Source organism: Mustela putorius, unplaced genomic scaffold (assembly GCF_011764305.1).
Source record: "Mustela putorius furo isolate JIRA1106 unplaced genomic scaffold, ASM1176430v1.1 tig00003853_pilon_pilon_pilon, whole genome shotgun sequence".
Taxonomy (NCBI): Eukaryota; Metazoa; Chordata; class Mammalia; order Carnivora; family Mustelidae; genus Mustela; species Mustela putorius.
Genome location: NW_025422005.1, coordinates 35,366,817 through 35,380,361, shown reverse-complemented (window position 1 = coordinate 35,380,361; position 13,545 = coordinate 35,366,817). Strand labels below are relative to the sequence as shown.

General features: G+C 47.4%; 2 protein-coding genes across 2 annotated transcripts; one reads left to right on the top strand and one right to left on the bottom strand.

The window, feature by feature from the left end:
* Positions 1-1,301: 1,301 nt before the first annotated feature.
* On the bottom strand, positions 1,302-6,019 carry MMACHC (metabolism of cobalamin associated C). The gene is made up of 4 exons (XM_004740434.3): positions 5,881-6,019; positions 3,932-4,126; positions 2,677-2,829; positions 1,302-2,177 (listed from the first exon to the last, which is right to left on the bottom strand). The coding sequence occupies exons 1-4, from the start codon at positions 5,959-5,961 to the stop codon at positions 1,758-1,760; spliced, it is 849 nt and encodes a 282-aa protein (XP_004740491.1). The 5' UTR covers positions 5,962-6,019; the 3' UTR covers positions 1,302-1,757.
* A 30-nt stretch (positions 6,020-6,049) lies between these two features.
* On the top strand, positions 6,050-9,891 carry CCDC163 (coiled-coil domain containing 163). The gene is made up of 10 exons (XM_004740432.3): positions 6,050-6,711; positions 6,800-6,833; positions 7,011-7,198; positions 7,310-7,391; positions 7,553-7,739; positions 7,841-7,908; positions 8,212-8,279; positions 8,581-8,681; positions 9,223-9,356; positions 9,603-9,891. Exons 1-10 carry the CDS (start codon positions 6,634-6,636, stop codon positions 9,653-9,655), a joined length of 993 nt encoding a protein of 330 aa, XP_004740489.1. The 5' UTR covers positions 6,050-6,633; the 3' UTR covers positions 9,656-9,891.
* The last annotated feature ends 3,654 nt before the right edge of the window (positions 9,892-13,545 follow it).

Here is a 13,545-nt window from a genome sequence, read left to right as displayed (position 1 = left end):
GTGGTAATAATATTTTCACTATATCTGGGGGAAGAAAGCAAGACCTGCGGGCATGGGGCACCTGGGTGGCTCAGTGGGTTAAAGCCTCTGCCTTCAGCTCAGGTCATGATCCCAGGGTCCTGGGATCGAGCCCCGCATCGGGCTCTCTGCTCAACGGGGAGCCTGCTTCCTTCTCTCTCTCTGCCTATCTATTCATGATCTTTGTTTGTCAAATAAATAAAATCTTAAAAAAACAAAACCCAAACCTGCAGCTACGTTGGTTAAAGCATTGCAATATGTTTTATGGGTTAAAGAATAAATTATAGGCTTTAGGAAGTGAGGCCTCAATAAGATTTGGGACATTTACTTTCATACTATTGGGAGTGCTGTATGAGAACTGACGCTTGGCCTCTTAATGATAAATGCCTGGTACTGGGTTTATGAAAGATCAGAAGTAGAGGCTTTGAAACTAAAAGGGGGAGGGAAACAGATGCCTAGTGTTCATAGGGTAAAGTTTTCTGTATGAAAAGCAGTGCTGGGATACCTGGGTCGCTCAGGGGTGTGTGTCTCTTGAGACTCTACTCATGGTGCCAGGGTCTTGGGATCAAGTGCCCTGTTGGGCTCCCTGCTAATGCTGCATGCTTGCTTGCTCTCAAAATCTTAAAAACAAAAAATTAAAAAACCCACAGTGCTGAGCATTTAAGTTGCTTTGGATCCTAGCTTTGATTTGAAGGTAGGCCTTTTTTGGCCCTTATTGTCCTGGGGGAGGGAGGGATGTTTGGGGAGAAGGTGGGGGTGCCTTCTGAGCCCTTGCGGCTAAGGGAGAGAACTGAGTCTGTTGTGTATTCTGAACTCTTAACTAGAAACCTGTCAGCTACTTCAGTCCATTCTTTATCCAAGCAAGACCTCTCTAAGCAGCAGTACAGGATTGCCTGGGCATTCAAAGATTAACACTTCAAAGAAAAAAATTTTTAAAAGATTGACTTGACAGAGCCAGAGAGGGAGAAGCAGGCTTCCTGCTCATTTGGGGCTCAATCCCAGGACCCTGGATCCTGACCTGAGCCAAAGGCAGATGCTTAGACTGAGCCACCCAGGCACCCCTTGACACCACTTTTTTTTTTTTTTTTTTTAAAGATTTTATTTGATACAGAAATCACAGGCAGAGCAGTAGGCAGAGGGTGAAGCAGGCTACCCGCTGAGCAGAGAGCCTGACACTGGGCTCGATCCCCAGATCCTGGGATCATGAGCTGAAAGCAGAGGCTTAACGCATTGAGCCACCCAGGCACAACCCCGGCCCCCCCCCTTGAATAAGCCAGACATTGTTTCAGTAGTGCTTTACATGTATTTATTCATTATCTACAAAAAGCCTATGGGGCAGATGCCATTAGTGAATGATAGCCCTCTAGAAAGCCAGTTTTAAGATTGTGGGGGGAGGGTCAGAGTGGGAGAAGCTGTCTCCCTGAGGAGCAGGGAACCAAATATGGGGCTTGATTCCAGGACCCCAGGATTGTGACCTAAGTTGAGGGCAGACATTCAACATACTGAGCCACCCAGGTGCCCCCAAGAGAAATGCTACACAGGAATAATCCATATTCCAAACCAGGTGGGAATTCTGGGTGTTTTAATTTGTTTTGACTAAATTCTGAGCCTTATCTTCATTGAAGATCTCTGTAATTCTTCTATCAAGAATATACTTAAAATTAAACCTTGCCTTGCCGAAAAGCAAAACAAGTCCCAGCAAGTACCACTTATCAGTAGGGATCTGGGGAGGGAGGATGTCAAGGGCCAGGGGATGCTGGTGGTGAGACACGGGAGCTGAGCCAGCCCTGGACTCTGCTGGGATTCTGGGGTTTTTTGGGTCTGAGTACTGTTAAAGGTAGTTCAGCAGGCCTAGAGCTAGGATCCTCTGAGGGCTGGGCCAAGCCCAAGAAGGCTAAACGTTGGGCAGGTGGAGTGGAAAAGTAAGCCTTCTGCTCTTCTGAGTAGCGCTCCTGTGGTGTCACAGCATCCCGGTATGTCCAGTCACGCCAGTGGAAATTAAACCCTTCAAGCAAGGTGATTCGGTCAGCTCTTTTAGGTACACAGTCCAGAGGCTTTGTGGGTTGCAGATCTGGCACCTGTATTCCTGGCAGGAGCACCACTCCTCTGATGGCAAACCAGCCCCCATATCGGGGGTGTATACACACACCTGATATGTGCTGGAAGAGGGTTAAAAAAAAAAGCAAGGTCATGGAGGTTACTAAGTCCAACTACCATCATTGCAGACTAGGCTTGTTCAATTCCACTGATTCCACATTGAACCTCTCTTAGAGCTGGGCTCCCCCATTTCCTCTCCCAGATCACCCTTCTCATGACCTTACTGTGGCCATGAGGAAGGTGCATTCCTTAAACTGAGCCACCTCCCTTAGCTTCCCAGTCTCCCCACTGATCTTCTAATCACTGCTCTAACCCATCCTGTAACCAGATTTTTAAGAACAGCCTAGGTTCTCTGAGCTGATGGGTTCCCAGGTAGGCTCCAGAAAGCATGTGGTGTCTGGCTCCTGACCGACCTGCCATCCAGACACCAATACCTGACATCTTTCTCTGGTACTGTGTCTAAGAAATCCCTTACCCAGGAGAGAAATGTTAAGAGTTGGTATCTTGAGGGGCCTTCACTATTTTCTCCCAGTCCCTACGCATTCATACTTGCCCTCTGACCTGGTCCCCCCAGGGGTCAGCCTCCACATCCTTTCGTTGGTAGTAGTAAGCAGCCCCTGCCACATGAGCTGCAGTCTGGGCCAGAATCTTGGGGCGCCGATTGGGGTGTACCTCATAGTCAGCGATGACTTCGATTTGCAACTCTGGGAGGTTCTGGGATAGAGATGGAAGCTCATTTCAGCATGAAAAGAATCATGACTTTGCCCCAGAAAGCTCTTACTTGTGTTAAGGTCCTGTCCTCAGAAATCATTTGAAGTTAAAGCATGACCTTAAACTTGAGTGGCTGCAGAGGTCCACTGTGAAGAACATGATCTGTCCAGGAGGGTCCACATTTGAAAGGAAATAAGGTCTTGTTCAGAAGTTTCTATGATGAGGGGCTGGGGCACTTAACGTGGTACAGTTGGTTGAGTGTCATATTCTCAGTTTCAACTCTGATCTCTGAGGGTCAGGAGACAGCCCTCTGTGTCAGGGTCCACCCTCAGCACAGAGTCCACTTGAGATGCTCTCTCCCTCTGCCCCTTCCCTCTGCACACTCTCTAAAATAAATCTTTTTTTTTTTTTAAGATTTTATTTATTTATCAGAGAGAGAGAGGGGGAGAGAGCAAGCATAGGCAGACAGAATGGCAGGCAGAGGCAGAGGGAGAAGCAGGCTCCCTGCTGAGCAAGGAGCCCGATGTGGGACTCGATCCCAGGATGCTGGGATCATGACCTGAGCCGAAGGCAGCTGCTCAACCAACTGAGCCACCCAGGCGTCCCTCTAAAATAAATCTTTAAACAAAAATTTATTAATGAGGGGTGACTGGTCTCTGCCTTCCAGAGTCCCAGTGTGGATGAAGACTTGGCCCAACTTCAGGGAGATACAATGTATGTATATGTATTTTAGGTGCACATGTGTGGTGGGGAAATACTTCAGGTTTAGAGCAAAGGGGTGAGAGCTGCTTGGCAGATGCTGGGCTTATTCCTATTTCATTGGGAGGCCAAGAGAACTCTGGTTTGAGGGTCATATAATCAATTGCCCATCTGAGTAGGATGAATGAGATTGATTCCAGACCTGGGGATTGCTAGAAGTAGGTGGCTGAAACGGGGGTAAGAAAGCAGAATGGGGAGAGATCGTAATGTCAGGGATGGTTTTCGGATATCCTTCTATCTGGGAAGTGGCTCTTGGGTCTATGTAGGTCTAGTCCTGCAGTGAGCTTAGAGGAGCTGGAAGCAGCTACAGGTTTGGAAGCTGGGGGAATATAAGAGCCTTGCTCACCTCTCTAACTCGGCCCAAGTGATAGGCCACACATTGGTCCACAGGGTCAGTCAGTCGTTGGAGGTGGCAGCTCTGCAGGAACGGTTTGAGGGCCTGGTCAAACATGGCGGGTGTGCTGAGTACTAGGAAGGCCAGGGTAGGTCCTGGCAGGGTTAGGTGGAAGGCTGGAGGCAGGAGTGCATTATACCATGCCACCTGGAATAGAGAGAAAATTCAGGCCACACAGGAGGGCCAATTTAGGCCTCTGCTAGGCCCCTACCTCATCCTAGCATTCAAGGCCTCCTACATTTTGCCTCAGGCTCCATTTCATTCATTTAGTCAATGTATTTGTACTGATCCTGAGTGATGTGTATTTATAGGGGGACTTCTCCATGGGGGAATATGACAGGGAATTTGGAATAGAGAGGCAGAACATTCATGAACAACTAGGAACCAAAAGAAATTATACCGCAATTAGTGCAATGACCGGACCAGATAAGGGTCCTGTTAAATTAGAAAAAGCTTCTTGAAAGCTGTTTTGAAGGGTAGGAAGGAATCTGACAGAATGATGGCGGGGGGGGGGGGGTTGAATCCATTATAGGTTATAAACAGAGAGGTCACAGGATTAGCAAAGACATGCAAAAAGGGCATATTTGGAAAACAGCAGATTGTCCAGTTTGATAGAAGTGAAGGGGAGCAAGAAAGGGGTGGATAGATCAGTAGGCATGAGATTATGACTGGCCTAGAGTACCAATTTAAGGAATATGGGTCTAATTTGGTGACGAAGGGCTAGCCATCAAAGACTTAAGGAGTAAACAGACATGATTAGTTTTAGAAAGATCTGGCTACAGTGTGGAGGATGGACTGCATGCAGAATAACAGCAAGCAGGTTACTGCAGTAACCCAAGTGAGGAATCCTGGCCTGGACCACCAGAGCACAGAGGGGTTAGAAGGAAGGGAATGGATTAGGGAGATTCAGGTGACAGATTCCAAAAGTCTTGGTGTGTGACTGGATGTGGGGGAGGGAAAGGGTAAGAAGTAGGAGCCCAGATGACTGGCTCTGTTCAGTACAGTAATTCCCATTACCCACCCATGTCTACCTAACCCACCAGTCATTCTCACTCTCTCCATACCTGGATGGCCATCCACCACTACCTCCACACCTTTACTCAAGCTGTTCCTGATATTTGGGATATACATAATCGTCCGTCCTTCTTTTCTCATGTAGCTCAACTCCATTTTTTCTGATTAGTCCTTAAGCTAGACCCAACCTACCTCTTCCAGCACTGCTGTGGGCCACTCAGTGGAAGGGGTGGGAGTGGGCTGCTCTTAAGCATCAGGCAAAGGGCTCAAGCTGAGTTGATTTAGCTTTGTACAAGCACACAGCTTAGTACAGGGGTCACTGGATAAGGGGGAAATGGATCTATGTAAACAAGAGTAGGTAGGTGGTGGTGCCAGACTTCTGTGTCAGGCAAGTGCACAGTTTATGTATCAAGCCCAGGGCTGGTGATTGGCAACATCATGAATTATTCTTCTGTTGGTAGATGAACAAACCAGCCGATTGTTTGCTTGTTCAACAACAAGCCTTCCTCCCTTTCCTCCTCAGATGGCCTAATGTTAGCTACGCAAAACTTCCAGGCCTTGCCCTATCCTAATTCCTTCAGGAAGCTTCTAAAGTGACTGGCTCCAGAGGTCACTTTTTCTTCTGAATATGAAGGTGACAGGACCACAAAATCACTAGATTATGTTTCTCCCATTTATCAGTATGGCATTATATGGGCGTAAAAGGACAAAGGTGCGACCGTTTCTCTACTTTTTTTAAATGGAGTCACGGCTAACACCCTGTCCCGGTAGGTCAGAGGGACATAGGGCCAGGGGAGCTCGGGAAGGACCAAAAGACTCGGGGTCACGCCGGTAGCACCCAGGCCAATCATACACCTCGCCCAGCACGGCAGGAGGGATGAACCAACCTGGAAGGGGTAAACCTCGAAGCCAAAAGGGCACAACGTGTCCTCGATCTTCTGCTTCAGTTCTGCGACCTGCGGCTCCATAGCTCACGCTACGCGCAGAGCTTGCTGGGGAATGGAGTCTTGAGGATAACCTGGTCCGTTAAGTTCGAGGTACTTTGGACTCCATTTCCCAGGAACGACAGGGACCAGCAGCGGGATAGCGTTGACTTGGTGCAATGCATCTTGGGATATGTAGTTCACATGGTCCTTGAGAGCAACAGTTACAGAATCCAAAAGCCTCGGTTTCCCGGCAAGCTTCAGGGTTTGAGTGTTCGTGTCGCTTGCAAAACGTAGTTCGGTAGCCTCAATCGCCGGTTGTCTCCGTGAGAGACGAACTCAGTTTCCCAAGTGGCAGTGCGGCTACAAGTCCGAAGTCGCGCTTCCCGGGTCTGTAAGGAGTGTTTGAACCCGGTGGCGCCTGTAGTTGTTGCATGGTTCGGCGCGATGACGCCTGTGTCTTGGATCTGGAGTGGTCTCGACCAAGATTCGGCACTCTCAACTCTCACCTGATATCTGCGTATCAGAGTATTTCGCTTTCCCCCTAGTTTCCCCAAGCGCCGTTCCCTTGACTAGTCCCACTTTTGACCTGATACCTTTAGTATTACATCCCCGATACCCACTCTCTGACGTGTGGCTTTACCGGGCTGTGCTTCGGGTATTCTGAGCTGGGAGAGCAAGGGCACAAGACGCCAGGACGCAGCCTCGCCAAAGGTTATGAGTAGGAGCCTGAGCTGGTCTGAGCACCTCGACACACTTCTCAATGCTACTGATGGAAATGTGGCCAGGATTAAGGTGAGGGGGCGCCTGAGGGCCCCCATTTGGAGTTTTGGGTTTAGGTACCCTCAGAGCTTATTGGTCTGTGCATCTGTTTCTTTTGTAGCAGCGGCTGTATCCTCTTGGAGTCTCCACAGCAGGTAAGTGTTGTCCCTTTGCTACCCTCTAGCCTTTTCTCTTTCCAGGTTCTGCCTTTCTCTAGTGCCTGTACCATTCACTATTCCTTCCAGATTCCAATGGGTTTCTTTCCTGAACAGACATCTGTTTTCCCCCCAAAGATAGGCCTCAAAATTGTCCCTTACTTACTCCCTCAACAGGAGACCTGGCTGGGACCTGGATTTCCCCTCATCACTTGCCTCCGCAGACTGGAGTTCAAACTCGACAGCCTTGGGGTCTAGAGACTCTCTTTGTTCCAGAGAAGCTGAGTTGGGCTGAGGCCCACAGAACAATTTCTCTCCGGGATGAAGTTAGTATTCTGCGATCCCAGCTTCAATCCCAGGCTCAGGTAAAGCATGGACTTCTAGGTTTTATATGTGGTGTTTGTATGAGATGAGGATATCAGGGATTGGGGAAGTCCTTTACCTAGTAGCTCATGTAGTTTTTCTTGCCTGGGTAGGTGACTGAGGCACTAAGGCAGGCTGTGCGGGGGCTGCTGGAAGAGCAGGAGCAGCAGAAGTATCAGATCTGTGCTCTGGAAGGTATCTGGCCAGTTATTTTTTTCATATGGATAGCTCATTATGTATGCACACTATTTTGTTACACACCTTTGCACTTACTTGTGTCTTGATTTGCAAGTGGAGTGTCTGGGCTCTTGTACAAAGCTCTCAGAAGGGCTGACACTTAACTTGTCCCTCTACAGCTTCACTAAAGTTGCTGCAGGGGGGCCCAGAGCGGAGAGCCCTCCTCCTGGAGCAACGCCTGGAGGGGCTGAGAAGGGAATTACAGGTTCTTCGAAGCCAGGTGCAGGAACAGGCCCAAGCCCAAATACAAACAGGACCACGAAAGTGCAGTGCTTCTAGTGGCCTTCGCCAAGAACTGCAGAATGAGTATGTGATGGGCAAGTTCTCTCCTTCAGGCCTCTAACTCCTGGTAGTGTCCTCTGGGCTTGTTGATTGGCTTTATGATGACTCTGCTGTCATCTGTGCAGGCGGCAACTCCTGTGGGAGGAGTCAGAGGTTCTTCGGGAGGAGCTGAAGCTTCTGAGGGACCAGCTGAGTGAGTAAAAGATTAAAAGATTGGGGGTAGGTACAAATTCACCTGTTCTCTTTTCTGGAGGGTCTTTTTGCTATCCCAATAAGTGGCCATAGCTTTGATTGCTTGAGATATTCAGAAGTCTGGCCAAGTGTTTTGTCTTGCCTCCGTGGTGTGAGTCTAGTCTCCCCAGTCAGCTTGGAAGTTTCCCAGTAGTTACACCAGAATGCTCCGTCTCAGTTTTCAGCACCAGGCTGGGCACAAGGCATGGAGGGGAAGGGAAAGAAGTTGGAGAATAGCTTCCTTACATTTTTCTCTCATCTGAAGGCCAGCACCAGGAGCTGCTGCTGAAACAGATGGCTGAGGGGCAGCAAGCTCAGGCCCACAGCTCAAAGGTAGGGCTAGGATTGGACCATTTTCTTCATATTTCCCTGTGGAGGCCCCTTCCTTTCTTCTCTTTCTATTCTGATCTGCAAGCAGGCCAGGATACTCTTTTCCACCCTTGTCTGTTTCTCTTTTCCTTGTGCTGACTCTATCTCTCTCCAAAACTCTTCTTCCCAAGCCCTCTTCTCCAGGTTGAGAAACTGTCATTGCCCACATGAGAGTTCCATGTGTGCTGCATATGCCAGTGGTGGGGAGGGTTATTATTCCTGGAGAGGGAGAGGTTTGGGCCTACCTGGGTCTGTGGTCTGGCAGATGTTGGAGCAGCTGCAAAGTGGCCAGGAGGGCAAGGGTCATACCCTGGAGGCTGCCAGGACAGAGGCACAGGATGTCCGGCGTGAGCACAACCTCCACAGGTCAGGGGATATGGGTGTTTGTGGAAGTGGAAGGGATTTGTCTCAGAGGCCAGGCATTGGGAACCAATATTTAGTTATTGTAGATTTTTAAAAAGATGTTATTTATTTATTTATTTATTTGGGAGAGAATGAGAGAGAGAGAGAGCATGAGCAGGGAACAGGCAAAAGGAGAGAGAGAATCTCAAGCAGACTGTTCTGAGTGCAGAGCCCAGTGTGGAGCTCGATCCCACAACCCCAAGATCATGACCCAAGCTGAAATCAAGAGTCAGATGCTCAACGGATTGAGCCATTCAGGCACTCCTCAACTATCATAGATTTGACATTGGTTGGTGGGGGTGTATGAGTGTCTGGGTTTCAGCCCATAAAGATAATACTGGGCATTCTTTACTTGATACAGGATCACTGAGGTATCTTCATATGTTTAGAGGATGAAGAGGGAGGAGACTGGAGTTCTGGCCTCAGGATGGAGGACAGTTCTGTGCTGGGAGGGTCCCCTTGTCCTACAGTCACCATCTCTGCCTATGATTGTTTCCCTTTCCAGGACTTCCGTTCACATCTTCCAATCTAACCTGCCTGTGGCTGCCACCTTCGCCATGTCTCTTTCTTCATCTCGCTCTGAAGTCAGTCTTCCGGACAGTTATAGTAGCTGGGAACATTTAAGGAAGCTAGGTGGAGGTAAGGGCAGGGATCCTAGGTGTGGGTGAATCTGAATCTGAAGGTTCATGGGTGTCTGCTGCCTAATTTTTTGGTACTGGGTAGAATGGAGTCTCTGCCTCTTTTTTTGTGGATCCATCATCCTCTGTTATTACTTATCCCAAGTTAAACCTGTATGTTCCTCCTCATCAGGCGGGCACAGGGCTTAGTTCGGTATGTATTATAGTGCTTGCTGATGGTTTGTTTTCTCTTCCTTTTCTCTCTTAGATCTTCAGAGGAGCACACTTTCTAAACTGGAGCCCAGCAGCTTACAGCTCTAGGCCCAGAGCCTTGAGCAGGAGAACCTCTTCTTTAAGGGCCTCACAATGTTCCTGAGTGACCTGTAATGACTTGTATGAGTAGTTTTGCTCACTTTTCCCCTCCAAGGCCCTGTTTCTGGCCCCCTCTAACTCTCTTCTCTTGATCTAGCTAGTATCTGCCCTCCTTACTGGGGCTTGTCACTGCCTGCCCATCCTTGGCCACCAACTGCAATAAAATGTTTTAACCCTTCCTGATATCTTCTGTGAGTCAGCACTTACATGGGATACTATACCTTTTCTTCCTCCTGTTACTTGACTGCTTCCTGCCATCTCTCTCTGAGATCCAAGTTCATAGATATTTATAGTTATACCTTCTGAGTTCAAACCCTGCGCTCAGTGGAACTTGGAAGGAAATGAGAGCTCCCGTTCTGGTGGGTAGGATGAGGTAGGACAGTGCTCTGGGGCAGTATTGCTGTAGGGATGCAGAGGAGAGCAAGGCATTCAGGTAGGCCCTGGATCTGAGTAGTAGGAGGCTTCCTCTTCTCATCTCCAGCTTCTGCCTCTTAAGGCTTACTTCAGTCCCACCATACCTCCTCAACTTCAGCAGCCCAACCCAGCTTACATTTCTGTAGCAGTTTCCTGTCTCTTTTCTTCCAGTTTCTGCCTCTAATCCAGTGGCTTTTAGAATTATTTGGCTGTGGGGCACCTGGGTGGTTCAGTGGGTTAAGCCTCTGCCTTCGGCTCAGGTCGTGATCTCAGGGTCCTGGGATCAAGCCCTGAGTCGGACTCTCTGCACAGCGGGGAGCCTGCTTCCTCCTCTCTCTCTGCCTGCCTTTCTGCCTACTTGTGATCTCTCTCTCTGTGTTGAATAAATAAATAAAATGTTAAAAAAAAAAAAAGAATTATTGGGCTGTGACCTCCACTAAGAAATACAGTTTACATTGTAGTAAATATATACATGTATATCATTTAATAAGTATATACATGTATATTTACCAAATGAAAGAAATTTCATGATTTTTTTTTTAAAAAGATTTTATTTATTTGAGAGAGAGAGTGTGTGGGCGAGCACAGAGGGAGAGGGAGAAGAAGACCCCTTTTGGAGCAGGGAGCCTGACTTGGGACTCAACCCCAGGACTCGGAGATCATGACCCAAGCAGAAAGCAGATGCTTAACTGATTGAACCACCCATGTGTGACCTAATTTCATGATATAATACTCATTGAATCACTAGGAGTGATGTACTCTGATATTTGCTATTATATTAAAAAACTAGGCCTTGTGGTTATTGGTTCTAATCCTTTCATCACTGGGTTGCTTCCTGGGAAGTATATCTTTCTATGTAGACTAAGGGCAGCTTTACTTTCACCTTACCTGGAGTTTATATTCTGGACAATGCAGTCTTAAAATTTCCTTAGAAGTAGCAGTATCCCACTAAGATCTCATGAGTTCTCTTCCACTGCTAAATATAGACAAAGGATAATGCCATTTATCCACCCAGTGGATATTTATTGAGCATAATACATAACAGCCCTGGTGTGTATTTGCCCTCGGCTAAGATATGCAGTGGGCTCATAAGGGTCCTAGCTTTTAGCTCCATCTAGCTGGGAAGAGGAAACAATTATCTGAAATAAAAGCATAATAAAAGGCTGAAATGAGTCGGTAGGAGCCACTTCCTCTTATGGGATATATTTAAGGCCTTGGCCTAACTAGCAGACAGGTCACAAAGAGTGGACCTTTGATACCTAAGGCATTCCTTGGTTCCTTCTCCTCAGTATTAAGGAGATTGCTGAGGGGCACCTGGGTGGTTTAGGGGGTCAGGCTTCTAACTCTTGATTTCCACTCAGGTCATGATCTCAAGGTCTTGGGATTAAGGGAGGAGTCTGCTTGAGATTTTCTCCCTCCCCCTGCCCAACTCTCTCTCTCAAATAAATACATAAATCTTAAAAGAAGAAAGAGATTGCTGAGAGTGGAATGGTAGAGATCAAACTTGGCTCAAACAGAACTTGTTCAAAAAACTAAAAACTTACCATTAAGACTCATCTTCCTTCTCAAGGTACAAGTAATCCCAGTCTTTTACATCTTTCACTGGGCATATGATAATGTCTGGTATGATGGCATTATTCAATTCTGCTTGGTAGAAAGCTGTACTTATTTATCAACTTCTTCGCATCTGGCTTTATGGGAGACAGGTTTGCAAGGGTGCCTGGGCTTCAACAACAGAAAAATTCAATAGCAATGTGGAACAATGGTATTTGAACTGTCACCAGGTGGCAGCACATCATGTATTGCCAGAAGAATGCTAGGGAAAATTCTTTGGGCCAACGGTCCTGGGCTGGGGTAATTTCTTTTCTCCTTGTGGAGATACTGTGAGGGGCGCCTGGAGATACTGTGAGCTACCAATTAATCTAACTAAAACGGTATCCCGTTAAGGGTACTATGCTCAAGAACCTTTAACAGCTCTCAGAGCATAAAAAAGAAAGGACAAATTAAGCATTTAAGCTCAATTCACATTTAACCTCCATTCTTTTTTTTTTTTTAATTTTATTTATTTATTTGACAGAGAGAGAGATCACAAGTAGGCTGAGAGGCAGGCAGAGAGATAGGAAGGCAGAGAGGAAAGGAAGCAGGCTCCCTGCTGAGCAGAGAGCCCGATGCGGGGCTCGATCCCAGGACCCCAGGATCATGACCTGAGCTGAAGGCAGAGGCTTAACCCACTGAGCCACCCAGCCACCTCCATTCTTATCTCCTATCACATATCTTTCTTTTAAAATTTTTTTCTTTAAGTGTAGTTGACACACAATGTTACATTAGTTTCAGGTGTACAACAATAGTGATTGGACAAGTTTATACATTATGGTATGTTGACCACAAGTGTAGCTACCATCTGTCACCACACAACACTAGTATAATATCATTGACTATATTCCTTATGCTGTGCCTTTTATTCTCATGACTTTTTCTTTCTTTCTTTCTTTCTTAAAGAATTTATTTGATAGAGAGATCCCAAGTAGGCAGAGAGGCAGGCAGAGAGAGGAGGAAGCAGGCTCCCCTCAGAGCAGAGAGCCTGGTGTGGGGCTCTATCCCAGAACCCTGGGATCCTGACCTGAGCTGAAGGCAGAGGCTTTAACCCACTGAGCCACCCAGGAGCCCCATGACTTTTTCTTCCATAACTGAAAGCTTGTCTCTCCCACTCCCCTTCACTCATTTTGTCCCTGTCCTATCCAGCAACCATCAGTTTGTTTTCTGTAACTTTTTGTAAAGATTTATTTGACAGAGAGATGGCGAGGGAGGGAATGCAAGCAGGGGGAGGGGGAGAGGGAGAAGCAGTCTTCCCGCTGAGGAGGGAGCCCCAGGAAGGGCTGGATCCCGGGACCCTGGAATCATGACTGAGCCGAAGGCAGGTGCTTAATGACTGAGCCGCTCAGACGCCCCAGTTTGTTCTCTATCTTTACGGGTCCAGTTATGCTTTTTGTTTATTCGTTCGTTGTTTTTTAGATTCCACATATGAATGAACTCATACACAGGTTTCTTAAACTTTATTGCCAGAGGAATGCACACTACTTATGCTCCTATTCAAATCTGACTCATCTGTCAAGACCCTTCCAGTAGAAGGCAAGTCTAAAGATATCTGAAAGGCTGTCTCTAATCCAAGGGAGTACTGGTTGGTGCAAGAAGGCCCATGCTCCAGTGTTTCTTTGCCTGCTTTAGCATTGGGAGCTCTAGCCCTGTTCCAATCTGCTCAGGCGTGAGATTATGAGGACCTTGAAGTCCAGGTATATGGAAAGCATGAGGAAGGAAATATGTGCATGTTGAACAGTTGAGCAGAATTCTTACTCCCTACGCAGCTCTTTCAAAATCTTCAGTTTTCAAGCTAGCTCAACTGTTATCTCCTCCAAGAAGGCTTCACT

What these genes read in the sequence shown, in the direction of transcription:
- MMACHC (XM_004740434.3), bottom strand. Translation starts at nt 5,961, where the DNA reads ATGGAGCCGCAGGTCGCAGAACTGAAGCAGAAGATCGAGGACACGTTG. An exon ending in ACTTGGGCCGAGTTAGAGAG is followed by an intron (nt 2,830 to 3,931) that starts GTGAGCAAGGCT and finishes TCTCTATCCCAG; the next exon opens with AACCTCCCAGAGTTGCAAAT. An exon ending in CTGACCCCTGGGGGGACCAG is followed by an intron (nt 2,178 to 2,676) that starts GTCAGAGGGCAA and finishes ACCCTCTTCCAG; the next exon opens with CACATATCAGGTGTGTGTAT.
- CCDC163 (XM_004740432.3), top strand. Translation starts at nt 6,634, where the DNA reads ATGAGTAGGAGCCTGAGCTGGTCTGAGCACCTCGACACACTTCTCAAT. An exon ending in AGCTTCAATCCCAGGCTCAG is followed by an intron (nt 7,199 to 7,309) that starts GTAAAGCATGGA and finishes TTGCCTGGGTAG; the next exon opens with GTGACTGAGGCACTAAGGCA. An exon ending in CGCCAAGAACTGCAGAATGA is followed by an intron (nt 7,740 to 7,840) that starts GTATGTGATGGG and finishes TCATCTGTGCAG; the next exon opens with GCGGCAACTCCTGTGGGAGG.